General features: G+C 42.5%; 1 protein-coding gene across 2 annotated transcripts in view; it reads left to right on the top strand.

Moving 5' to 3' along the window:
- lama2 (laminin, alpha 2) overlaps nt 1-27,494 on the top strand; it is a 588,604-nt gene that overhangs the window by 181,265 nt on the left and 379,845 nt on the right. For both annotated transcript variants that reach the window (XM_041187590.1, XM_041187589.1), the window contains exons 4-8: nt 2,691-2,933; nt 5,756-5,935; nt 9,063-9,152; nt 16,157-16,274; nt 27,175-27,353. In XM_041187590.1, coding sequence (XP_041043524.1) covers nt 2,691-2,933; nt 5,756-5,935; nt 9,063-9,152; nt 16,157-16,274; nt 27,175-27,353 — 810 coding nt within the window. The remainder of the gene's footprint in view (nt 1-2,690; nt 2,934-5,755; nt 5,936-9,062; nt 9,153-16,156; nt 16,275-27,174; nt 27,354-27,494) is intronic.

Genomic DNA, 27,494 nt, shown 5'->3' with positions numbered 1-27,494 from the left:
TTTCCAGTAACGCTGACTATCACGATGGGAGACACACGTTGGAATGAATTTTGCAGCAGGCACTGGTACAGAAGTTCAGATGCTCCAGTAGAAAACAGTGTAGATGAGTGCCAGGTGATTTAAACCTCGAAAGAGCTCTGTTTCTGCTGCTGCTTTGTTGATGGAAGATGGCAGACTGCCTGGATTCAGCTCCACAAGGCAATATTGCAGGTTCTAGCAGCTTGGGGGGGGTGTTCATTTGACATAAACCGCATTTCTTCCCCTTGGTTTGGACAAAGGGTCCTAATCCTAATCTGGATTATTGAGATGTTTAATGTTGTATCCATTAAAAAGTTTCAGTGATTTCAAGGCCCCTTTGTCTTTGCAGACGTATAGTCACGATTGGCCAGAGCTCTGCCTCAGTAATGTAAATGACCTTTGTGCATTGCCTTGGAAATTGATTTCCGCAGTCACAGGGCCATTAGCGCATCTTTGGAAATAATGAGACGCTTGCTGTTTTCTGTAGGCTAGAAATTCCTTTTGTCTGAGATAGTCAGGCTTCAGTCAATGTACAGCCTTTGTCCATTTGTCCATAAAGTAGACAGGATGATATAAACATATATATTTTCCTTTGTGTCTTCTGGGCATGACACATAAGTGGGATGCGAGTTTCGCTGGTGTTGAATGCCAGACATTTGTGTGACAATCTTTAGGTTAACGTTCATCAGATGACTTTCTCTCTATGTAGTTTCCGATTACACAGCAATCTGAATATTGGTTCACCTCAACGGTCAACATTCATAGAATGTTCAATATTGGTGATCAATAATAAACCTGTAGTGCACAATAGCATAAAGCTGAAATTGCCAAACAGTTAATAAAAATTGGAAATGTGACTGTGTGGACAATGGGGGCAGAACTTTTTGTCCTGTGGACACACACCCAACCCGAACAGAAGTGAAATAGTGCGCGATGCTGTCAGGCAAGGGTCCCAACGTCACCGTGCACTCCTGCGAACTTTTGTTCTGTGGGCATGTGCGAGAGGCGGCAGCACGCCCACCGACAAGTAAGAGGCCTGTTAAGGCCCTTAAGTAATTCATTAAGCTGTTTTTTTTGCTGCCCACTCAACCGTCCAGTTGGCGTGTGGGCAAATAGGCAAGGCAGCCTTTGTATTTTTAATGAAACCTCATCCATTGGCGGGATGAGGTTTCCAATGCTTACTAAAAAGCAATAAAAGATTTTTAACATCTTTTTTTACATGTCCCCCTTCATGTGACTGTTCATCTCATATGTAAAAAGTTTATTTTTGTATTTAAAATCCACTAGTTTCCTGAGGCAGCTTTGTGCTTTCAGGGAGCTGTCAGTGCTTGCCCCACTGCGCATACGCACACTTCAGCGCTCGTGCTCCTCCCGCCCCAACCCCGTCAGTGCTGAGGCTCTTAGCACATCTTTCACACTGACTGGCCGTTAATTGGCCAGCAAGTGTGAAATCCTGGTCGTAGCCCAGTCATGAGCCATGATCGGTCTCACAGCCGTACCCTTACCTGCCCGCCATACCTGCCCGATGAGGAGAAAATCCCCCCCTGGATGATTATCTGGTTTAGTCATGAGTATTTGACGAGTGATTTGCTTTGAATAAACATTGGGCTGAATTTCACATGGGAGAGAGGCTCACCGCTGCACCCCCCCAGCACCCGCCACAACTACCCCACAACGCAAGAGTTGGCCGGCAGCTGATGCACCTGAAAGAAGCTCGCCCCTCAGCTATAAAGCACTGTGGGTGGGCTAAATGAGCAGAGAGTGTAACTTCTGCCCCTCAGTGGGACGAAGTCCTGCCCTCGAGGACTGCTGCAAATTTGATTGGCCAGCAGCTCTAGCAGCCCCAGAACTTAATCGTGGGTGCTGCTGGGACTGCAAGGAGCCCCACAGGTGAATAGGGCATGGATCCTGGAAAGAGCTAACTCAACGGTATTGGACAGGGAGGGATCAGGGAGACTAGGGTGGGGGTGAGGGGGGTGTGGGGCAGGTTTTGGAGTCCAGGTTGGGAGGAACATAGAGGGTGGTGTCATCATGGGGAAGGTTTGCTCCCAATTCACACAGGCACCGCTGAAGGATGCACACCCACCTTCCATCCCGCCTTTTAAAGTTTCCTTAAAAAATGACTTGCCCACTCCTTACCACCTGCCCGCATCAACCGTTTGATGCTAAGGACAGCGTATTGTTCTGGTCAATTGGCTTGGCATCAAGTTCAATTGACCGTTAATTGTCTTATCTAAAAATGGAAGGTGGGAAGCTGATTTCAGCATCTGCCCATGTGTCATGTTAGGGGGACAGCTTAGGAGTGGGCAGGAAGGTGGTGGGCTTGCCATCCCTTGTACATTACGTGCCCACTCTGCCACTGAAAACAAGCCTGGCAGTGGGGGGGCCGTAAAATCCAACCCATTAGCCACAAACTGGCATCAGAATTTGTCACATGTTAGAGATTATGTTGTAGACATTTTAACATTTTTGTGCAAAATTTCTTATAGAAAAATGCTGTAGCATACATTTAAAGTGATTCCAAACTAAAGCCATCTGCAAAGTAGATTCTGTATTTTTTAAAGAAAGCTGCATGAAAATTATTCAGTTTTACAAAAGGGCCACAACTTTAAAATTATATTTACTGATATATACTGGTAATTTGATACTAAATTTACTATGCATTTTTACAGGTGTTCCAGATTGCATATGTTATAATAAAGGCAGCCAATTCTCCACGCCCTGGGAATTGGATTTTGGAGCATTCAATTGATGGAATAACTTACAAACCATGGCAGTATTACGCTGTAACAGATACAGAATGCCTTACTCGTTACAATATTGTGCCTAGGCCAGGTAACCCAACGTATACATCAGATGATGAAATTATTTGCACCTCATTCTATTCAAAAATTCAACCTCTGGAAAATGGTGAGGTAAGGCTGGAAGTTAAGGTACGCAGTACTGATGTTGCTTGTACTAAAACAAATGCTACATAACATACTGTAATTAAAGTTAAATGTAAATTGAATGAAGTACTGCAAGTACTGACTTGCACATAATATTGCATCTGTGCTGTGTGATATCACCAATAAGTGTGCTGAATAATTTATAATAAATAACAAACAATTTATATTGTGCTGAACATTATGGACACAACTCACGGGTGAAGGGAAAGACCACACAAAAATGAAAAAATGCTTCAGGAAAACTCAGGAAACACAACCCAGAAAACTCCCAAGGGCTGTATGCCCCAGTAAGTGGCAAGATGTACCCACCTGCATGCTCAGCTGCTGACCTTCTTGATATTTATGAGGTCAGGGGCAGGGCCAGGAGAAGCAGAAGAGGCCACATAGCGTATGAGTTCAGCTGGGGCCATTTTAAGAAAACTAATAGAAACTGCAACCCCACCTGCTTTGAAATTTATTTATTTTTGGCTCATCACTTTGATATGTTGGCCCCAAAACTGGGTAGGACTGTTAGGTGAACTCCACTTGCTACCAACCACACATCGGGTCCTAACTACGGGCTGGAACTTGAAATTGCTGTCCTCTGGAATCTTCATCCTTTCTGTGTCACTGGCCTTGCAAGGGGCAGGTAAAGGCGTAGCCCCTTACAATGTTATGGCGTCCTTTGCAAGTTCAGGACCCAGTCTATCCCTGTCTTGGCCAAATCTGGCAGTCATATTGATGGTCCTGTGAACTTTTTCAAAATCTTTTTGAGCATGAGACAAGCAGGACTGTGCCCCACAGTTAGATTAGTGCAATTCTATATATTTCATATTTTAATGGAACTGCTGCTGAAGAAGAGTGGCATCCATGTCATGAATAAATGCACAAAGAGCTTTGAAGAAAAGGGTAAAAATATAAGCAGTAATTCATGACCTGTCAAAATATAAGGGGATATTTTTCTGAAACAAAAACAAAAAATGCTGGAAAAACTCAGCAGGTCTGACAGCACCTGTGGAGAGAAAGACAGAGTTAATGTTTCAAGTTCGTATGACTCTTCTTCAGAGCTGAAGGGAAATAAAAATGTGGTAAAAAAAAATAAACTGTTTCAGGGAGGTGGAACAGGTGAAGGCCAGCGATAGTTGGAGGCAAAGGAGAGATTGCGAAAGATGTCATAAACAAAAGGTCAAAGGATTGCTAATAGTAGTGGTACTGGCTAAAGGAGATGCTAATGGTGACATTAAGAATGGAAAGCAGAATGCGATAATGGCAGGACCAGGGTAAGCACTCTGGAAGGTGACAGATGGCCTTAGTGGGGGCGGGGTAGGAGGAGGGGATGGTGGTGGGAAAAAAGATCGAAAAGGCTAAAAGCTGGGGATAAAACAATGAATAACAATGGAAATAAATTTTTAAAATAATGAAAATAAGTGGGAAATAAGAAATTAAAATTAAAACATAATACTTTTCTGGATTTGCACCTGTGTACACAGGATAGTCTGATGCACAGCAGATATTGGAAAATTGTATGAGTTTTACAGTACAAAGAACCCGTGCAGTTTTATGATATTCACTGCACCCTGGCAATCTATTGCATCTGGATATAGACCCAAGGAACTAAATAGTGCCTATAACATTTTTAAACCCTCCTTGAGAATCACCTGAAAGGCCATTGAGGGAATCTTTCCTGTGACAGCAAGATCAGCTCACGTAGACGAGGGTGAACTTATTCCAACTGTTTTTAATGGATTTTGAAATGGACAGATTTGTCGCATTTCTGCCACACTTCTAAAATATCAATAATTTCTTTGAGCCTCACCTCCTCTCCTTTTGAAAATTGGTCTGACAGGAAAATATGTCAAAAAGCTGATGTATGCCATTTTTCATCACTAAAAATAAGTTTTCACCACAAGCGTTGTTGTAAAAGGAGGAATTTGTTTAATTGCCATTCCTTCGTTCTGTTGATCAGGAATAATGCTAAGGACAGACATTTTCAAACTTTCCCTCCCGTCAAATTCAAAAAGGCAAATTCAATCGGCTGTGATACCATTCTGAGAAAGGCAATCAGCCATTCCCCTGCTTCCTCTAAGTTGCCACTTACCAATATGGTAATCAACCAGCTGGGTTAGCTGCTTAACTGCCAGCTATTGAATAACCTTATGAAAACAACAGCTTATAATGTTGACATCGTGGTCGAAATGTGAAAATGTCTGTCGTAGAGAGGAAACAAGACATTTGTAACTGGATCAAGTCCTTTATTTAGCATTTGTAAATTAGAACTATTTCTGGTTGCTCACATTATACTGGAAAATATTTGCTGAAGTTCCATTACTTTAAAATTAACTGCCTTGTTCAATATCAATGAAAGAAGTAATCCAAATAAATAATGTCTCCAGTTCCAGACCTGTAATTACTTCAGCTATCTGTGAACCACTGTACAAATGTTTGTGTATTAAAGAGCTGTTCTTATAGCACAATGGTCAGAAATGATTTGTGAACTAATATTTTGAAAAATACTAGTTATACAGAATTTTGTAAGTGAAGTATTTCTATGGCATAGAGTGAAATATGGCAAATTTTTTAAAGTACGGCTCGTTTTGCGTGATCATTTGAGTGGTTAGATTTCAACAAGCAATATATTGCAGTTCTTACTGTAAAGCTTTCATTCAGTATTGTCATTGTATTAGTAGATGCTTAGAAAATAACTGACAGATTTGTAAACATTTGATGAAAGTGAGTTCCTACAGAACACTTGCGAACATGAAGTTGAGCATTTGCTCATGAATATTGATGTTGCCCTATTTTGTGTTCAGATTCACACTTCCCTTATCAATGGAAGGCCGAGTGCTGAAGATCCATCCTCAACTTTGCTGGAGTTCACCTCGACTCGTTATATTCGTCTGAGGCTTGAGAGAATTCGGACACTTAATGCTGATCTTATGACTTTAGCATACAATGATCCAAAGGATATTGACCCTATTGTTACAAGAAGGGTGAGACTTTTTGCCATTTTTTAAAAAATCAATGTAAGTTGAGTTATATTACATTCAGTAATTTAGCTATTATAGATACTTTTTCGATTGAGTTCTAAATGATTTTTAAATCCTTTGGCTTTAAGAAACCTTATTAAAATAATGTTTAATTAAACTTTTCTTCCATTTTATTAATTATGCAAGCCATTCCATATCTTAACTTGTAAATTTATTTTAGTTAAATTTTGCACAATAATGTGGACATTAACAAATAAAATGCAGCTATTTCAACCTCGTGACATTTTTATACTTAAGTTATCAGTGTGAGATCACTACTTATGTAAAGCCATACAAAGCTAACAGACTTGAGTGATACTGTTGGTTCTACATCATTCTTTAAATAGGCAAAGTTTAAAATGTAATTTGGGAGGATAAGATATGATAGTGTATGTAGTATAAGGGTCTAGCACATAAAGGGTTAACATGGGACTGAGTACAGTACAACCTGTACAATCAATGATGTAAGAGAACACATGACCTGCACCTAGGGGTCAGTGTAGTGTTGGACAGAGCCATGTGTAGAAGCAAACATGAAGACAGCTCCTAGCTTGGACCTTTACTGTACCTAAGTACATAGTTCACTGTTGAACGACCTAAGACTACGAATACCTTAATAATACCTGCAGAACTATGCCCAAAACTTTACAACTGTGTATTGATTATGGTAATAAACTAATAATAGATGTTGAGATTAAATCCTGCCGTGACAAATTATGAAACTGAATTCAATAAACCTGGTAATAGATTGGTTAGCACTAGAAAATGACCACAAAAGACATTGAATTTGTTGTGAAAAGAAGGCAATTAATTCATGAACAGCCTACACTACTATTGAAAATACTTGTGGCTCTTATTGCTCCCAGGAGCCCAGGGATGGGCAAGAATTGTGGTCATGCTCGTCTTGCCCATATCATAAGAACAAATTTTTAAAAATATATTAAGGTTATGCTGCAACTGTAGAGCTAAAATTACGTGAAGCAATGCTTAACCTTTCAAAAACGTAGGCCAGGATTTTCCCGCCCCATTGGCATTGGGCATTATGGTGGGCAGGGAGGGTGGACAATATGGCAAGAAGGCCAAAAAGCAGTTTCACGCCATCGTGAATGCTTCACACACTGGTTAGTTTACAATCATCTGCTCCACCCGTCAATGTGCGCCATGTTTCCCACCATCGCACATCAGGAACTAATTTCAATACTTTAGCATCTCATTATAAGCCCTGCTCACCGGAATCATGCCCCCAAGCTGGATCATCCAGGCAATTACGCCAACATGTTTCACAACAGTACACAAGTGACATGCGCCTGACGAGCTGCACATTGCTTGGGACTTCAAGGTTTGTTTGCCTATCTTACTTCCGGCAGCACTCGGGGTCATCAGTGCCAAGCTTTGCAAGCAGCACCACATCACTTTTAGTGGGGCTCACAGGCAGGTCTTTACCTACCAGTCCCACTGTAAGGTGGAGGTAGCTTTTCAATGGCTGCAGGGCTATGGCTTGCTTTGGGAATGGGGAGAAGTGGCCTCACGCAAGGGAAGAGGCTGCAGAGCGAGGGGTGTACTGGGGAAGGGGGTATCCCAGGGTGTGTGTGGGGGCACATGTTGATCTGTGCAAGTGGCCTCAGATGGTGAGGGCTGAGGAGACAGTCTCCAGAGGAGATGAGGCCAGATCGAGATGTGAGGGTGTGCGTGAGAGAGTGAGTGGTGATGTCCCTTGACCTGGCAGTGAGTGAGATGCCAGTGAATGTGAGAGTTTAGAGTGATAAGATGGTTACTTTACCCTGGTGGCATGGATGAGATTATTCATCTGTTTTCTGCACTGGATGGCCAACCTCTTCTGTGCAGCATATGCACTGCCAATACCAACTTTGCCACCACCTCCCAAGCTGGAGTGGTGAGACTGATGGGCCTCCTGCAGTCAGGGTGGGCATAGAGGACATTGTGGTGGGCCACCTCAGCATCCATAAGGCATCCCAGGGATGCATCATTGAACTGGGGGGGTTGCACTCTTCTTGGGTTTTGAGGGCATGTCTTCACCGGAGCAGTCCTGGGCTGCAAGCATTGAGAAGTGTGCACACAGCTACAGTTTAAATATGGTGCCTGGCTTGAGGAAGCGGTGAGGTAATGGTGTGGTGGGAAAATCAGAGGCCACCTGCCAGTGAGACGGCGTGTTTCCTGTGGCTCTGTAATTAATGGGGTGGGAATGGCGAAAACCCATCATTGCAGCTGGCGAATAAAATGACTTTTTTTCCCACCTGCTAGTGCACTTTGTGCAAATCTGGGACAATTCTGCCCATAGTTATGCTTGGCGTAATACAAAGCTGCAGGATAACTGAGCTATAAATTAATTAAAATCTGCATATAGCCTTGGACGATACAAATAAAAGATATTAATTTGATTAAAACTGTTTCAGATTGTACCTTATCCATGTTACTAATAGTACATTGCAGTGAAGTGGGTATGATTATCGTAATACCAATAAAATATTTCATTGGAAGTGTTAATCTTGGATAATGGTTTTTAATATTTTTAATACTGATCATTTGGGATAGGGAGAAATTGGTAGTTCATAACTACAATGATACCATAGCTATGGTATCAAACATTTACATTTTGTAAAATTAGATACTACTAGACATGATTATTGGTAACTCAAATATACAATATAAGTGGCTATTGATATTAGAAAGGCTTACTTCATCATCACCCAATAAGTGGCATGAGGGAATGCTAATTTGCTTACTTTTTCATTGCCAATGACCAGGAATGTTTGAGGATCCTATTTTTGATAGGTTTTGAAGCATTGTATCCAGTTTGTGGCTCCCTCTTCCTTTTTTCATTCTAAAATGTGTTTTTATTTTGCTCAACTGAACATGATTTAAAATAGAATGAAACTTGCCAGCATTTGAAGCTAGGATCCTCTGCTTAATTAACTGTATTATTGGCCCTGGTTGGGGCTATCTATTGTATTTAAAAATGCTGCCCCTATGTTTGACGTTCTCATTTCAATGATCGCATCCAGAGTAAGCAAGGTAGAACAATAATATACAATTATTGAAGTTTATAATGCTTGTTCTTTTTCCCTTTTAGTATTACTACTCTCTGAAAGACATTTCTGTTGGTGGGATGTGCATCTGCTACGGACATGCAAGTGCTTGTCCTCTCGATTTAGTAACAAATGTACGTATATTCCTTTTTTTTAGAAGTTACTTGGAGAACTGTCATGCACTTCCTTTGTTAAGCCCACTCATGGTAAAGCCTACTCATGGTGGACCAGCCAAAAGGTATATGAAACTCACAAATCTCCCCTTTCGGGCACATTCACTCCTCTAAATGGATTGGATACATAGGTTTTGATCTTCCAAACTTCTATAGATTTTAGGATGATTTGTGGAATAGAGGTAGCACTGCTGCTCAAGAAAAGATGGAGAGAGAACAAGGAATTTCAGTTCAGTTTGCCTGACATCAGTAGATGAATAAATGCTAGAACCTATTGTTAGGAACATGGTAACAGGGCATTTAGAAAATCAAATTACGATTGAACAGTCAATGTGAATTTATACAAGGGAAATTGTGCAAATCTATTGAAAATTTTTTGAACTTGCAACAGGCAGGTTAGATAAGTGAACGTAGTGTATTTGGATTTTCAAAAAGCATTCCATCAAGTGTCACACAAGAAGTTATTACACAGAATTAGCATTTATACAACTGGGGTTAATATATTAGAATGGGTAGATGATTGATTAATGAAGAGAAGACAAAGAATTAGAATAAAAGGGTTGTTTTTGGGTTGGCAAGCTGCAACAAGTTGGGTACTGCAAAAACAGTGGTTGGGTCTCTGTTGTTTACAATCTATATCAATGACTTAGATGAGGAGATTGAATGTAATGTATCTAAGTTTACTGACAATCCCCTAGGAGAGAAAGTAAGCTGTAAGCTGGATGCAAAGAGGCTGCAGAGGGATTTAGATTGGTCAAGTATACGATCAGAGTATGTGGCTGATAGAATATAACGTGGAGAAAGGTGAAGTTATCCATTTCAGTAGGAAAAATAGAAAGCTGAATATTTTATAAATGGTGAGAGACTGAGAACTGTTGGTATTCAGAGGAACCTGGGTGTCCTTGTATAAGAATCACAGAAAGTTAACATGCAGATTCAGCCAGCAACTAGGCAAGTAGATGGTGTGTTAGCTTTTATTACAAAGGGTTGGAATATAAGAGTGAAGAAATCTTACGGAAATTATATAGATCCTTGGTAAGGCCATGCCTGGAGTATTGTGTACAGTTTTGGTGGTCTTACTGTAACAAAGATTCACCAGATTCACTAGAATGGTGCCACTATTAATACAACAACAATTTATACAATATCTTTAACGTAATAAAATGCCCTAAGGCTCTTCACAACGGCATTATAAAGCAAAGTGTGACATTGAGTCACATAAGGGAATATTAGGTCAGATGGCCAAAAGCTTGGTCAAAGAGGCAGGTTTTAAGGAATGTCTTAAACGTAGAAAGCAAGGTTGTGAGGCAGAGAAGTGTAGGGAGAGTATTCCAGTTCTTGGTGCCTAGGCAACTGAAAGTGCAGTCACCAATGATGAAGCGATTAAAATTGGGCTTGCGTAAGAGACCAGAATTAGTGGAGCATAGATATCTCAGAGGGTTGGAAGAGATCAAAGAGATAGGGAAGGACGAGGCCACGGAGGAATTTGAAAGCACGGGGAGAGTTTTGTGGCTCTCTCGTGGTGTGTTTGGAGGCAGGAGGGTGATGTGTGAATACACCGCTACATTCCCGCCTCTGATAAAATTAAGCCTGAGGCGGGTAGGCCTGTGGACTTTCCACTAAGCCACCAATTGAGGCCCTTAAAAGGTCAATTAATGACCACTTAAGGGCCTTAGAATCATAGAAAGTTTATGGCACAGAAAGAGGCCTATTGTGTCTATGCTGGTTGAAAAATGAGCCACCTAGCCTAATCCCACTTCCCAGCACCTGGTCCGTAGCCCTGCAGGTTACGGCACTTGAGGTGCATATCCAGGCAAGTTTTAAATGAGATGAGGGTTTCTGCCTCTACAACCCTTTCAGGCAGTGAGTTCCAGACTCCCACAACCCTCTGGGTGAAAAAATGCTTCCTCATCTCCCCTCTAATCTTCATACCAATCACTTTAAATCTATACCCCCATTCACTGACCTCTCTGCTAAAGTAAATAGGCCCTTCCCATCCACTCTATCCAGGTCCTTCACAATTTTGTACATCTCAATCTAATCTCCCCTCAGCCTCCTCGTTCCAACAAGAACAACCCCAGCCTATCCAGTCTTTCCTCATTGCTGCAATTTTCCAGTCCTGGCAGCATCCTTGTTTAAAAAAGGTTTTAAGGATAAGCCCAGCAATTACAGACCAGTCAGTTTGACTTCAGCAGTGGGCAAGATTCTAGAAACAATTATTTGGGATAAAATTAGTAGTCACTGGAAAAATATGGGTTGATAAGGAAAAGCCAACGTGAATTTCTAAATGGGAAATTGTGTTTAACCAACTTGAAGAAGTAACAGAAAAGGTTGATGAGGGCGATGTGGTGTACATGGACTTTCAAAAGGCATTTGATACAGTGCCACACAACAAACTCGTGAGAAAAGCTATTGTTCATGGAATAAAAGGGGCAGTAGCAATGTGGATACAAAATTGGCTGAAATATAGGAAGCACAGAGTAATGGTCAATGGATATTTTTCGGGCTGGAGGAAGGTTTGTAGTGGAGTTCCCCAGCAGTTGGTATTGGAACCCTTGCTTTTCCTGATATATATGTTAATGATCTAGATCTTGATGTGCAGGGGGAATTTTTAAAGTGTGCGGATGATACGAAGCTTGGGAGTGTTGTGAACTGCGCAGAGGACGGTTTGGAACTTCAAGAGAACAGAGACAAATTGATGGAGTGGGCAGACAGGTGGCATATGACGTTCAATGCGGAGAAGTGTAGGGTGATGAATGTTAGGAGGAAGAACATGGACAGACAGGTGAAATTTTGAAGGGGTTGCAGGAGCAAAAAGGCCTGGGTGTATATGTTCATTGGTCATTGAAGGTGGCAGGACAGGTGGAGAGAGCAATTAATAAAGTACATAGTATCTAGGGCTTTATTAATAGGGGCATAGAGCACAAGAGCAGGGAGGGTATGCTGAATTTATCTAAGACACTCATTAGACTTCAGCTGGAGTATTGTGTACAGTTCTGGGCACCACATTATCGGAAGGATGTGAGCACATTGGAGAGAGTGCAGAAAAGGCTTACAAGAATTGTTCCAGGGATGAGAATCTTCAGCTATGAGGATAGATTGGAGAGGTTGGGACTGTTCTCCTTGGAGAGAAGAAGGCTAAGAGGAAATTTGATAGAGATGTGCAAAATCATGAGGGGCTGGACAAGGGAGATAGGGAGAATCTGTTCTCGCTCGTAAAAGGACCAAGAACACAGTTTCAAAATGATTGACAAAAGAAGCAAATGTGACGTGAGAAAAAAACTTTTTCACACAGGGACTGATTTGAGTCTGGAATGCACTGCTTGGAAGTATGGTGCAGGCAGGTTCAATTGAGACAGTCAAAAGGGCGTCTGATGATTATTTGAATAGAAAAGCCCATGGGATCGTTAAAATTCTGTGATTCTATGATTCTTGTAAATCTCCTCTCTACCCTCTCTAATACAATTACATACTTTCTGAAATGAGGTGGCCAGAATTGCACACAGTTCTCAAGTTGTAGCCTAACTAATGTTCTATATAGTTCCACCATAACCTCCCTGCTCTTATATTCTGTACCTTGACTAATAAATGAAAGGATTTCATATGCCTTCTTAACTACCTTATCAAACTGTGCTGCTACCTTCAGGAATCTATGAACGTTCACTCCAAAGTCTCTCACTTCCTCTACACGTCTCGGCATCCTCCCACTTATTGTATAATCCTTTGCCTTGTTTGACCTCCCCAAATGCATCACCTCACACTTCTCTGGGTTGAATTCCATTTGCCACTTTTCTGCCCACCTGACCAGTTCACTGATATCTTCCTGCAGTCTGCAGAAATTCACCTCGCTATCTACCGCATGGCCAATTTATGTGTCATCTGCAAACTTCTTGATCATTCCCTCTATACTTATGTCCAAATCATTAACATATACCACAAAAACCAGGGCCCTAGTACTGAGCCCTACAGAACCCCGTTGGAAACAGCCTTCCAGTCACAAAAACATCCATTAACAATTACCTTTTGCTTCCTATCACTGAGCCAATTTTATATCCAGCTTGCTACATTTTCCTGGATCCCATGGGCTTTTATTTTTCTGACCAGTCTGCCATGGGGGACCTTGTCAAAAGCCTTGCCGAAATCCATGTAGACCACATCAACTGCACTACCGTGATCAATACTCCTTGTTACTTGCTCAAAAAATTAAATCAAATTAGTCAGACATGACCTTCCCTTAACAAATCCATGCTGCCTGTTCTTGATTAATCCATGCCTTTCTAAGTGACTGTTTATTCTGTCCCTCAGAATTGATTCCAATAATTTTCCCATTACCAACGTGAGACTGACTGGCCTGTAATTATTCGGTCTATCCCTTGCTCCCTTTTTAAAAAAGGTACAATATTAGCAAACCTCCAATCCTCCAGCACCTCACCTGCATCCTGTGAGGATTGGAAAATGATGGACAGGCCCTCCGCAATTTCCTCCCTGGCTTCTTTTTAACAGCCTGAGTTACACCTCATCCAGCCCTGGTGATTTATCCACTTTCAAGGATGCTAATCCCCTTAATGCTTCCTCTCTTTCTATGTTTATCACATCCAGTACATCACATCCTCCTCCTTAACTGCATTGTCTGCATTGTCTGCATTGGCCCGCTCTTTTGTGAAGACAGACGCAAAGTATTAATTAAGAACCATGCCCACATCCTCCATCTCCACATGTAGGTTACCTTTTTGGTATTTTATGGGCCCTAGTCTTTCCTTAGTTATCCTCCTACTCTTATTGTATTGATAAATCATCTTTGGGTTCTCCTTGATTTTGCTTGCCAATATTCTTTTATGCCCTCTCTTTGCTTTCCTAATTTCCTTTTTGATTTCACCCCTCCTCTATCTAAACTCTTCTCGGCTTTCTGTAGTATTGAGCTCTTGACGTCTGACATAAGCTTTTCTTTCCTGCCCTATCTTACCCTGTAAACTCCTTGATGTCCAGGGTGCTCTAGATTTGGCCACATACCCACCCTTTTTCTTTGTGGGAATGTGTTTACTCTGAACCCTTTGAATCTCTCCTTTGAATGTCTCCCACTGCATGTCATTGATTTACCTTCAAGTAGCTGTTTCCAGTCCACTTTTGCTAAATTACTCAGCTTAGTAAAGTTGGCCTTACCCTAATTTAGAACTTTGACTCCTGTTTCATCTTTGTTCTTTTCCATAATTGTTAAAACTAACTGAATTATGATCACTACCACCAAAATGCCCTCCCACTGTCACTCCTTCCACCTGGTCAGCTTCATTTCCCAAGACGAATTCCAGAACCATGCCCTCTCTTGTTGGACTTGCTTACATACTAGCCAAAAAAGTTCTCCAGAATGCACCTTATGAGTCCTGTTCACTCCATTTTTTTCACAGTAAAACTATCCCTGTTAATATTGGGGTAATTAAAATCCCCTAATATTAGTGCCCTAATGTTTTTGAACTTCTTAAAGATTTGCCTACATATTTGCTCATCTGACTGTTTGGGGGTCTGTAGAACACTCTCAGTGGTGTGACTGCCACTTTTTTGTTCTTAAGCTCCATCCACATGGCCTCACAGCTATAATTGCTTCTCTAACCAAAATTGCAACTTCCCTTTTTTTTTATCCCCGCTCTAATTCGTCTGAAAATCCTATAACCAGGAATGTCGAGCAGCCATTCCTGTCCCTCTTTAAGCCATGTTTCTGTAATAGCTATGATATCATACCACCACGTTTCTATCTGTGCCTTCAGCTCATCTGCTTTATTTGCTATATCCCTTGCATTGAAGTATATACCTTTGAGTACTGCCAAACTCTCTCTTTTCTATCTTTTCTTTCCTCTGTCTTCCAGATTCACTCACTGATTTTCTGCCTTTCATTACCATTTCTGATTTTGGTCCATCTGAGTCTGTCCTCAGGTTCCCATTCCTCTGCCAAGCCACTTTAAACCCTCCCCAACAGCAGTAGCAAACCTCCCAGCTAGGATATTGGTCCCAGCCCCATTGAGGTGCAAACTGCCCAGTTTGTACAGGTCCGACCTCCTCCAGGACCGCAACCAATGCCCAAGAATCTGAATCCCTTCCTCCTACACCATTTCTCCAGCCATGCATTCATCAACTCTAACCTCCTACTTCTATGCTCACTAGCATATGGCACTGCTTTTAATGTCTTCCTAGGTCCTTAAAATCTAGCTTCAGGACCACATCCTTCTTTCTACCTATGTTGTTGGTACTAATGTGAACCATCACTTCTGGCTGTTCACCCTTCCCCTGAAGAATGTCCTGCAGCTGCTCTGTGATATCCTTGCCCCACAGGACAAGTTGCCTGAAGAGGGACAAAGCAAGAATACGGTTCACTAGATTGATTCCTGGGATGAGAAGGTTGTCCTAAGAGCAGAGATTGAGTAGATTGGAACTATTGTCTTGAGTTTAGGAGAATGAGAGATAATCTCACTGAAACATATAAGATTCTGCGAGGGATTGATAGGATAGATGCTGAGTGGTTGTTGCCCCTGGTCGAAGAATTTAGTACTAGGGGTCATAGTCTCAGGATAAGAGGCTGGACATTTCGAGCTGAGGTGAGGAGAAATTTCTTTTTTTTAGAGGTTCTTGAGTCAGGACTTGTCCACCTCAGATTGGTGTGGACACTCAGTCATTGAGTATATTCAAGGCTTTTTGGACTCTAAGGAAATCAAGGGATATGAGGATCGGGTGGGATAGTGGATTTGAGGTCTTAGATCAAGATTTTATTGAATGCGGAGCAGGCTTAAAGTGCTGTATGGCCTAATTAATCCTCCTATTTCTTAATACGTTTTATCTTGTTAGTAGGAAATGGATATAATTACATTTTATACAAAGTAGCAAGTACTGGCTGTGGTCACAAAATAATTACGGTTCATATTTAAGTTAACAAATAGTTCTATTCTATTTCATTTTAATGTATTTCGTTCATCTGGCAGAAATTTAGCTGCAAATGTGAGCACAACACCTGTGGGGAAAGTTGTGATCGTTGCTGTCCTGGATTCCATCAGAAACCCTGGGAAGCTGGAACATTTTATAGCAGAAAGTTATGTGAACGTAAGTAAATAAACAAACAGATCATTCTGCAAATGGATCTATCATCCACATTCATTTAAATATAACAATTGATCTGAGGTTTGTTGAAAAGCATGTAAATGCCAAAGTTAGTTTAATTTTGATTAATTATGGCTTGTTAATAGTATGGGCATATACAACCAGCCCAACAACTTGTGAATGTGGAACTGAGCCACAGACTACACAACATCTCCTGCAATGCCTATCACTAGAGGAGCCCTGCACTGTTGCAGATCTTGCCGAATTCAACAACAAGGTGCAAAAATTTGTCCAGTTCTGGCTGGGCCATGTATACACTGTTCGTGGACACGATAAGAAGAATAGTATTGTTTACGAAGAATTGGAATAACATTGTTGTATTTATTGTACATGTTACACCACAGCAAAGTATCAAAAGAGTCATAAGCCACACGCCACCAATTAATATTATTATAAAATACCAGACTACTTGGGAGAGAAACTCCCAACTTAGGTCATCCTTCTCTATTGAGTTAATGTTCGCGTTAACTAACAGTCACCCTTCCACCTGTCCCTCACTTCCTACCTTCCAAAATGTCACATGGCCTTCAATTGTCAGGTCTCAATCTATGCCATCCTGCAGCCATGTCTCTGTAATGGTGACTACATCTTGCTTATTTATCTCTATTTGCACTATCAGTTCATCTGTTTTGTTTCGAATGCTATGTGCATTCAGATACAGTACCTTAAGTTTGTCCTTATATTATTTTTGTAACCTCTATCCTTATCTGTTGACTTACTCTTAGGTTTGTACTCTGCACAAACTTACTTTCACTCTCTTTATTATTTTCTGTACCTTATGTGACATTGCATTTACCTACTCTAATTTAAACTTCTCTCTTTGTTGTTCTTCTATTTATTTCTTTGTTCGACACAGACTTATGTCGACTCCCCCAGGGCAGGCATTCTGCGGGTTGTGCAGGTAGTGGACCACGTTAATAATTGCCTCTGGGGCATTAACTTAAGTCTGCTAATGACCAAATTTATACCTCACTTCTTTTAGAGGTGCTGTCGTGCGCAGCATTCATTTTAAAAAATGTATGAATAGGTAAACCAAAATTAAAAATCCTTCTACATGACATGACAATTCTTCTGTTGTGGAATATATGAAAAAAAGGAAAACTTTTGATCCAGATTTTGTTGTATCAGGATATCTAATGGGTCATCCATTAGGTAGACTTGTTCTTGTACATTTAGGTTTTTAACTTTTTTGCATGGAAATTTGCTGAAATTACAATGTTTCAGCAACATGGCATGTGGAGCATGAGTGAATGGGACAACTAAGTGGGTATTTTCTTAACCAAATTAGATTGAAGAATTGAGATGTAAACAGAAGAACAACAAAGAAATAAATAGAATAACAAAGAGAGAAGTTTAAATTAGAGTAGGTAAATGCAACATCACATAAGGTACAGAGAAAAATAAAGAGAGGGGAAAAAAGATTGTGCAGGGAGTGCAAAACTAAGAGTAAATCAACAGATAAAGCTAGAGGTTACAAAAATAATAAAAGGACAAAGTCTCTGTATCTGAACACATGTAGCATTCAAAACAAAACAGATGAACTGATAGTGCAAATAGAGATAAATAAGCAAGATTTAGTTGCCATTACAGAGACATGGCTGCAGGATGGCATAGATTGGGACCTGAGAATTGAAGGCTGTGTGACATTTTCGTTAGGAACAGTTGGAAGGGTGGCACTGTTAGTTAAAGAAAACATTAGCACAATAGAGAAGGAATGACCGAAGTTCAGGAAACCAGGATATAGAAGTGGTATGGATAGAGATGAGGAATGATAAAGGCAAGAAGTCATGGTGGGAGTGGTGCACAGGCCTCCTAACAGTAATCACACAGTAGGATGTGGTCTCAAAGAAGAAATAGCGGGAGCTTGTCAGAAAGGTACAGCGAATATCATGGGGAATTTCAATCTACATATAAACTGGAAAAATCAGGTGGGCAAAGCTAGCATAGATGAAGAGTTCGTAATATGTTTTTGGGATAACTTCTTAGACCAGCACATTTTAGAGTTGGTCAGGGAACAGGTGATACTAGATCTGGTATTGTGCAATGAGATAGGATTAGTTAATGACCTCATAGTGAAGGCACCCCCTGGGTAGCAGTGATCAGAATATGATTGAATTTTTCATTCAGTTTGAGGGAGAGAAGTACTTTAAACTTAAATAAGGGCAATTATGAGGGCATGAAAACAGAGCTAATTAAAGTAAAGCAGCAATTTAGGTTAATAGGATAGGTCAATAGAGATGCAGTGGCAGACATTTAAGGGGATATTTCAGAATACACAGATTAGATAAATTCCAACAAGAAAGAAAAATTCCAAGGGGAGGACCCGCCATCCGTGGCTGACCAAAAAAGTTAAAGATTGTATCAAACTTAAAGGAAAAACCTATCATTGTGCAAAGATGGGTGACAGGTCAGAAGATTAGATAGAATATAAAAAACAATAAAGAATGACTAAAAGATTAGTAAGGAGGGAAAAATTAGAGAAATATACAGACAGGTAGTAAGAGCTTCTATAGATATTTAAAAAAGAAAAGAGTTAACAAAGTGAACATTGATTCTGGGGAATTAATAATGGAAAATAAGGAGATGGCAAATGAATTGAACAGATATTTGCACCCGTCTTCACTATAGAGGATAGAAGTAACATCCCAGAAATAGCTGTAAATGAGGAATTGGAAGGGAGGGAGGAACTCAAGAAAATTACAATCACCAAGGAAGTGGGACTAAGCAGATTGTTGGAACTGCAGGTTGACAAGTCCTTTGGTCCTGATGGATTTCATCCTTGCATCTTAAAAGAAGTGGCTCCTCCGCCCCCCACACACACACCTTAAACCAGCTTATATTTCAGCTCTTTCCTGGACTCGAACTCAAGTTCTGTCGAAGGGTCATGAGGACTCGAAACGTCAACTCTTTTCTTCTCCGCTGATGCTACCAGACCTGCTGAGTTTTTCCAGGTAATTCTGATTTTGTTTTAGTGAGATAGTTGATGTGTTGGTTTTAAATTTCCAAAATTCCCTAGATTCACTCAATTGGAAAAAAGCTACAGGCCAGTTAGCTTAACATTCATCATAGAGAAAATGTTAGAAGCTATTATGAAAGATGTTATGTATAGCAGGGCACTTAGATAAATTCAAGGTAATCAGGCAGAGACAGCATGGTTTTGTGAAAAGGAAATCATGTTTAACTAATTTATTTGAGCTTTTTGAAGGAGACACGTGTGTGGATCAAGGGAACTGGTGGATGTACTGTACTTAGATTTTTAGAAGGCATTTGATAAGGTGCCACATCAAAGGTTATTGAGGAAAATAAAAGCTCATCATGTAGGGGGTAACATATTGGCTTGAACAGGAGATTGGCTAACTAACAGTAAACACAGAGTAGACATGGATGGGTCTTTTTCTGGTTGACAGAATGTAATGAGTGGTGTGCCACAGGGATCAGTGTTGGGGTCTCGGCTTTTTACAATTCATATAAATGACTGGCTGAAAGGACCAAAAATATGGGTGGTAAATTTGCTGATGACACAAAGATAGGTAAGAAAGTAAGTTGTGAAGAGGACATAAGGAGGCTATAAAGGGATATAGATAACTTAGGTGAGTGGGCAAAGATATAGCAAATGGAGCATAGGGTCGAATCATCCCAGTAGCGGGCGGGTAAAATGACATTTTACCTGATGGCTGCAATGGCGGCTTTTCACGCCGTATCGTCCCACATTAATTATGCATTCCTGGGATATTCGGCGTTTCCATTGCTGGTGGGCTCTCATTCACCCACCACAACATCATCTTGCTGCTTCATCATGCCGGGCACCATATTTAAAATGTAGCCGCGCACACACCTCTCAGTGCTTCCAGCCCATGACTGCTGCAAAGAAGACATGGCCCTGAAAGGCTAGAAGACTGTAGTGCCCAAGTTCAAGTGACACGTCTCTCAAACACCTTTTGGATGCTGTGGAGATTTACTGTGATGTCCTCTGCCCCTGCTCTGGCCACAGGATTGGAAGCAACATCACCAATCTGGCTTGGGAAACAGTGCCAATCATGGTCAGTGCCAATGCCCTGCAAAAGAGGACAGCCACCCAATGCTGCAAGAGAATGAATGATTTCCTCTGTTCCGCCAAGGTAAGTCACTCTCCTCATCACTCTCAACTCACACACTCATAAATCCATCACACATTCAGAGGGCCCTCACTCACTGCCAGTCCAAGGGACATCACCATTCACTTTCTCACACATACCTTTATTGTCCCCATCCCATCTGTGGGACCACTCACCACCTACATATGCCAGGCATACTTATCACTTCCTCTCCCCACCCCCACCCCCCCACCTTAAACCAGCTTATATTTCACCCCTCTCCTAATATTCACTCAGTTCTGCTGAAGGGTCATGAGGACTCGAAACGTCAACTCTTTTCTTCTCCGCCGATGCTGCCAGACCTGCTGAGTTTTTCCAGGTAATTCTGTTTTTGTTACTTATCACCTGGCCTTGCAGGCATCCTGCTTACACTCTCTCCATCACTACTTATGCAGGACAAGCTTGCACACAACAAGAGGGAGAGGTCGCTTACTGGTGGAGGAATGCCTGAAATGAAGGTCCTCACGGAGTTCGAAAGTACAGCCATCCAGCTGGGCAGTGAGGATCGAGACCGGTCCTGTGCTGACAGTGAGGTTAGCAGTGCTCTAACAAGTGAGGATCCGACAGTGCAATATCCATTTGACAACCATACTATGAGTGATATGTCCTGTTTCACGGGCCACTGCCATGCACTAATTATCTCTCTTTGCTTTTGTAGGCACATTTGCCAAACAGCTGACAGAGTCCATGAACCAGGGCCTCCAATCATACATCGAAGAAACCTCTGAAGAGGAATCTGAAGGCACCCTCCTTGAAGTCCTGTCACAGCGCTCACCCACACCCTCCACCAGTGCAGAGATGCACACCTTGGTAGGATCTAGCTGTAGAGTAACCTCAGGGTCACAATCTGGTGAGCACATCACACTGTCTGATCCAAAGCAGGCATTGGCAGGGACATCCTAGGTGTCCGGCACTTGGTGGACCACTGGAGGCCAGAAATTTGTTGAATCCAAGTCAGATGACGAGCCTCTGGATTCGGTCATGTCACAGTTGCTGGAGCTGCAAAGGCAAGCACGGGAACATCAGGAAGGGATGTCCATTGCACTCCTCAGATTGCAAGGCACAATGGAGAAGCCCGTCTGCCTACACTCTGAGGTGATAACGCCAGGATGCCAATGCACTGAGGTCAGCACTGATAGGATGGCGGCTGCCATGGAGTCCTTGGTCCAGGACGTCTTTCCTGCATTGCTGCACAGACTCAGCTCCACCGCTGACACCATTGTTGACCTCCAACAGTGTGTTCTTGAGAGGGGTGTGGGGCAGTTCGATTTCACTCCAGCTACCCCTTCTCCTCAAGGAGTCAGCCAAGTGCCCTTGGGTACCCATAGAGAGGAATATCAGCAGAGGCACACCCCAGGGCTATCCACCCAGGTGACTCTGGGAGTGTCCAGCCCATCCGAATCCCCTCTTCCTATGAATTTAGCAGCTCCACAGCTCGAGAAGGGTGCCACTGCCACACAGCAGGTCCCCTTCCAGAAGACGTCTGCCAAGGTCATCACAGACAGGGTGTAGCAGTCAGCAGGCTACCTCTACCTCTGCTGTGGATAGCCGTCAAGCACCAAGACATAGTGGCAGGGTTAGGATGTTAAGAAGATTTAGTTGCACAGCCTGGGCATGGGTGTTAATCACTTGTGCATCATGTTCAACACTGTCAATAAACTCCCAAGGATGTCTCCCTGCCTATGGCTCCTTGTTCTGATGAGCAGTGTTCGTGTCACTCAGATGTGAAACCTTTCTGCACAAGATAAAGGCAGGTGTCTTAGTCCAGGGCCTCTTCCCTCTGCTTTATGCAGCCTTCAGACCAAAGTGATGGACCTGCCTCATACTCCATGGAGACATTACTGATGCCTGCACCTCGATGGTGCTTGTCATTGCTGCCAGAATGTTGTTGGCAGTTGTCACAGAGTTCCATCTTTCTCTCCGTGTGCTCTCAGCATCTTTAAGGTGGGGCTGGCCCCATCACACCAGCACCTGTGACCAGTGATGCCGTGCTCCTGAAGGGGTCAGGTGCTGAAGGTGGACAAGGGATCAGATGCTCTTAAAGTTTCAAGGCTGCATCTCTATCATCTGACCCTGATCACAGAGCGCAAGCAAGCTGTCCTTGGCCATACAGGAGTCAGGCATTGACAGAGGCTATGTGAAGACCTATGGAGCATCCTCACTGCATGTTATCATCATCCTCCTGCAATTGAGCAACAATTAGGTCCTTCACTGCATCTCCATGACAGTAGCATTATCACAGAGGGTATGTGCGCTGCCATAAGTCAGGCTGGAGTCAAACATTCACAGATGCAATGTGAGGATCTTATGCCATCTCCTCACTGCATGTCGTCATCATCCTCCACAAAACTAGCAGCTATGAGGGCCTCCTGAGCATGCCTGCCTCATCTGGCCAGTGCAAGGGCCTCATCACCGTCATCGTCACCTTCAAGGACCTCCTCACCCTCATCACTGTTGACATCCTCCTCATTGGAGGAGACCTCCAGCTCCTGCATCTCCTCTTCAGCCAGCTCCTCTCCTCGTTGCAGTATGAGGTTGTAAAGGGCGCAGCAGGTGATGACGATGCGTGACACCCTCTGTGAACTACATTGCAGGGCTCCACCAGACTGGTCCAGGCACCGGAACCTCATTTTCTGCATCCCGATGGTTTGCTCCACCAAGTTGTGAGCTGCAGCATGAGCCTCATTATAGCATCGCTCTGCTGCAGTCTGAGGTCACCGCATTGGTGTCATCAGCCACATCCTCTGCGGGTAGCCCTTGACCCCGAGGAGCCAACCCTGCAGCTTCTTGGACCCTGGAAGATTTCAGGGATCTGTGACAAACTGAGAATGTAGGAGTCCTGGACACTCCCTGAAAACTGTGCACAGACCTGCAGAATGTGTTTGTGGTGGTCGCACACCATCTGCACATTCAGTGAATGGAATCCCTTGCAGTTGACACAGTTCACCATGTGTTGTGTTGGAGATCTGAGTGCCATGTGAATGCAGTCAATGGCACCCTGCACCTATGGGTAACCCGAGGCCTGGTGAATCGAATCGCTCTTGTGTCCTGGCTCTACTGGCCCCAGGCGAAATGCACAAAGTTGTGTGCCCTGGTGAAGGTGGCATTCCTGACCTCATGGATTTGTGGGTGGAGGCTTGTGATACCCCACAGAGGTACCTGTGGAGCCCTGAAAGGAGTCACTGGCATAGAAATTGAGCGCCGCTGTCACTTTCATCGCCACAGGCAGTGGATGCCTACCATGTCCATGTGGTGCCAAATCTTGCAGTCACTGGCAAATGTGGCCGACCAGTTCCATAGACATGCGCAGTCTTTGCCGACACTGGTTCTTGGTCCTCTGCAGGAATAAAAGGTGATGCCTATAGACCCTTGGTTTAGGTAGGCATCAACCAACAATGGATGGCTGTGGCACTTCGGCGGTGTGGGAACCCCAGCAACCCCTTCTTCCAGAGGGTGCTGCTCCTCCCTCTGTGCAGCCAGGCACCCCTGTCGCTCACTTCTCCGTTGTCTTCGCTCTCTGTACGCCATGAGGCATACAGCTGGTTCACTAGGCTCTGTGATCCCGATGTACTCCTCCTGCAAATTGAAAGAGAGGTGCTTGGGTTAGCATGGGTGCACTAAGAAACATAGAAACATAGGAAATAGGAGCAGGAGTAGGTCATTTGGCCCTTCGAGCCTGCTCCGCCATTCAGTATGATGATGGCTGATCCTCTGTCTTGACTCCATGCTCCCACACTTGCCCCATACCCCTTGACGCCTTTAGAGTCCAGAAATCTATTTCCTTCTTAAATATAAGAACCTCTTTTTGTTAAGCCTGAAGGCTCTTTAACGCATCCAGGAGAGTGCTGGCCAACACTTGGATGGCCAGAGAAAAGTGTGCTGCATGGCTGCCCTAAACTCCACCTTTTTCCGCCTCACTCCACCTGACCAGTTGGCAGCAGCTTTGTCCATTGGACTGCATGCTGTGCTCTGAGCTCAGGCGCAGGCATTCTCCTAACATTCTCCTCACAAGGCTGCACTGTTAGCTTGAACCATGGCAGGGACTGGTCCAAACTGGAATGATGACATTGCAAGGGACTGAGAGCGCCTCCACCAGTGACTGCTGCATGGCCAGCTTTAGCACCTGGTTCAATTTCTTATGGTCTACATAAAAGACCATAGCCTGTTTTGCTACTTGGGAAAAGCATGTGGTTATGCAGATTTCCAAATAACAGGAATGCAAATAATATTAATGGCATCACATCTTCTACACACTAAAAATCTTGCATCTAGCACATACTTTTCTTCTAATAATCTTATTTTCTGAAACTTACACTAATTACCTATCTTCACTATTTTCCGCTTGCACTTTGCTATTACACTTTTGTCTTCAATACTTTACGCATTACATTTTATTGATTCACTCAAATGTAAAAATCTGTAAAGTGGAATTCAAAAGGTGGGGAACGTATGAATCAAAAACAAAGAAAGCAAGTAAAAAATTACCAGTGAAAAATAACTAAGGACTTGTGCAAATAACCAATCCCAAGTGATCGCACATAAGTGAAAATTATAAGGAATAATTGTAAGTCAATCATTTAAAATACTTCAAAAATGTTCTTTTCCACATAAGTGAAATTTGTAATATCCAAAATAAGTTTCTAAATGGATGCAAGGCAGGTAGATGCAGTTAAGGTACAGATCAACCATGATATAATTGAATGCTGGAACAGGCTTGAGAGGCTGAGTGCCTTCCCTTTCTCTATGTTGTCCTGCAGGCTTCTTCACACAATGTGACTGCCTTCATGAATTGCTGGTTGGTGATGACCAGCAACATCATAAGATCTGAGCATGATTTTCTGGCAGGTGCCTTGATGTTTATTCTGTTGTGTTAATTGTCCGTCCCCCACTCTTTGTCCTGCGCAGCAAGTGAGAAGTTGTCTGCTGTGAGATAAAGGCTATCTCCCACACACTTGGCTCTTAAGAATCCAAGTTTGACTACAAAGGCTCCATTATAATTAATCCATGGGCCAACTACAGCCCTCATCTAGTACAGTATGCCACTTAAATCTCCAAGCACCAGGTCTGGTGATTTCCTGCAGTACAGCCTGCATAAAGTGCCCTGCATGATTATAGTGCTGCATTGTACATAACTTTGCTCTGCATATAGGACAACATATGGAACTCGATTTGGAGATAGACCTTCAGCAGCATGAATGACAAGGAATGACAAAGCAGCAGAGGGTTCTTCCTGTAACCACTACTCTTTGGTTGGAGTTTGGAAGTAGCTGTCAATGTGGTATTATTTGTATTGAGCTGTAACACTAGATTAATTTCACTGTCAATAAACTTAACTGTGACAGAAAGCACGACAGTCAAATACAAAGGAAATCGTAAGATGGAAATAGCTTGACAGGGAAATAATTAAGTATTACTGCACAGGAAGTGCATGCATATGCAAAGCTTCATGTTGGAATGCATGCTATCACTAAAAGGTTAGCAATGAAATTAACTAGAAATTAAAGGCTATGGGCCATACCTTGAATACTGGTAATTTCTGGTAACCAAGGCACAAGAGAGACATTCACATACTGGAGGCAGCTCAGAGACAAACTATGAGGCTGATTTAAGATGAGGCATTTAGGCGTGCAAAGGGAACAATTCAGAACTGATCTTATAGAAATATATAAGATGGTTAAGTAATGGAAACCGTGAATCCAGAATAATACTAATTAAATTTTTAGAGGACGGTCAAAGGGACTTTGTTTCAAACTCATAAAAGGTAAACTTAGAACTGATTTCAGGAAATGTTTCTCTATATAAAGGAAGATTGAGCAGAGGAGAGAAAATCCAAGAATCATTTAAGAAATGGTTGGATCCTATTTTGGCTTTGGGCTTTCTCTGGATGGATGAATTCAGATGGGTCAAAAGATATTTCCCATGTGTAACTATGAGCCAGATTTAATGCATCCCGTCATGGGGGCCAGGCCCATTTAATTGTGGGAGAGACCCTTCATCAGTCTTCCTGCAGCAGCAAAACCTCTCTCAATTAAGTTGAAGCCTGGAAGGGGCTGACATGGGATTCTCAGCCAAAAGCAGCAGCAGGATGTCAAATAGGTTAATTAATGAGCCAATTGACATCCATTTACCCTGAGCTGATTAAAATTAAGTGGTGTCTCAGTGATTAAATGGAGGCTGCATGGCTTTCCCGTGCCCTTGGAAGGCCACCCAGCAAACCCTGTCTGTGTCCGATCAAGGGATCTGACATCGGGCAGTGGGGTGGTGGCTGAAAGCCATCCTCTGCCCTTGCCTCTGAATCACCCCACCACCACTCTCCTATCCTGCAATCCCGATCTGGCCTCCACTTATCTTTGGTTTGGGATCCCACGATGATCCTGGGCCTCTGGTGGGTGACTGTCACTAGCTACCACTATTTTTCTCAAGAAGGGTGGAAGGAGCACCAGAAGGTGAGTTACCTTTTGCCACCTTTCTGCACATCTCGGTGACTGGATCAAAGCACAACTAGCCAAGCTGAGAAAATAGGCAGTCTTTCTGCTCTGTATGTGTGACATGCTTTGGTTAAAAGGAATTAATGATCCAAGACAAAATATCTTACAAAAACGATGAAAGAAAATCATACTTAATAATAACATCTCACTTCAATGAACAATTAATATAAGTGGAACTTTGTGACATTATTTTGTCTTACAAAGTAACCTTTATCATTTCAGAATGTAATTGCCATGGAAAAGCTAGAGATTGCTACTATGACCAGAATGTAGCCAACAGGAGCCAGAGTTTAAACATAAAGGGAGAGTACATTGGTGGAGGTGTATGTATTGACTGTGCTAACAATACAACTGGGATAAATTGTGAGACCTGCATTGATGAATACTTCAGACCTGAATGGGTATAGTAACAAAGGATTTTTTTTCTGTTTGCTTGTTTTTCTCTCAAATCTGACAATTCCTACATGGATAATGTTTAAGGATGCATTACGAAACCTTTTGTTCCATAACAACACTTTCATAATTACACCACCTACAAATAG

This window comes from Carcharodon carcharias, chromosome 5, assembly GCF_017639515.1.
Source record: "Carcharodon carcharias isolate sCarCar2 chromosome 5, sCarCar2.pri, whole genome shotgun sequence".
Lineage (NCBI taxonomy): Eukaryota > Metazoa > Chordata > Chondrichthyes > Lamniformes > Lamnidae > Carcharodon > Carcharodon carcharias.
Note: the sequence above shows the minus strand (reverse complement) of the source record. Positions and strands in the feature narration are given on the sequence as shown.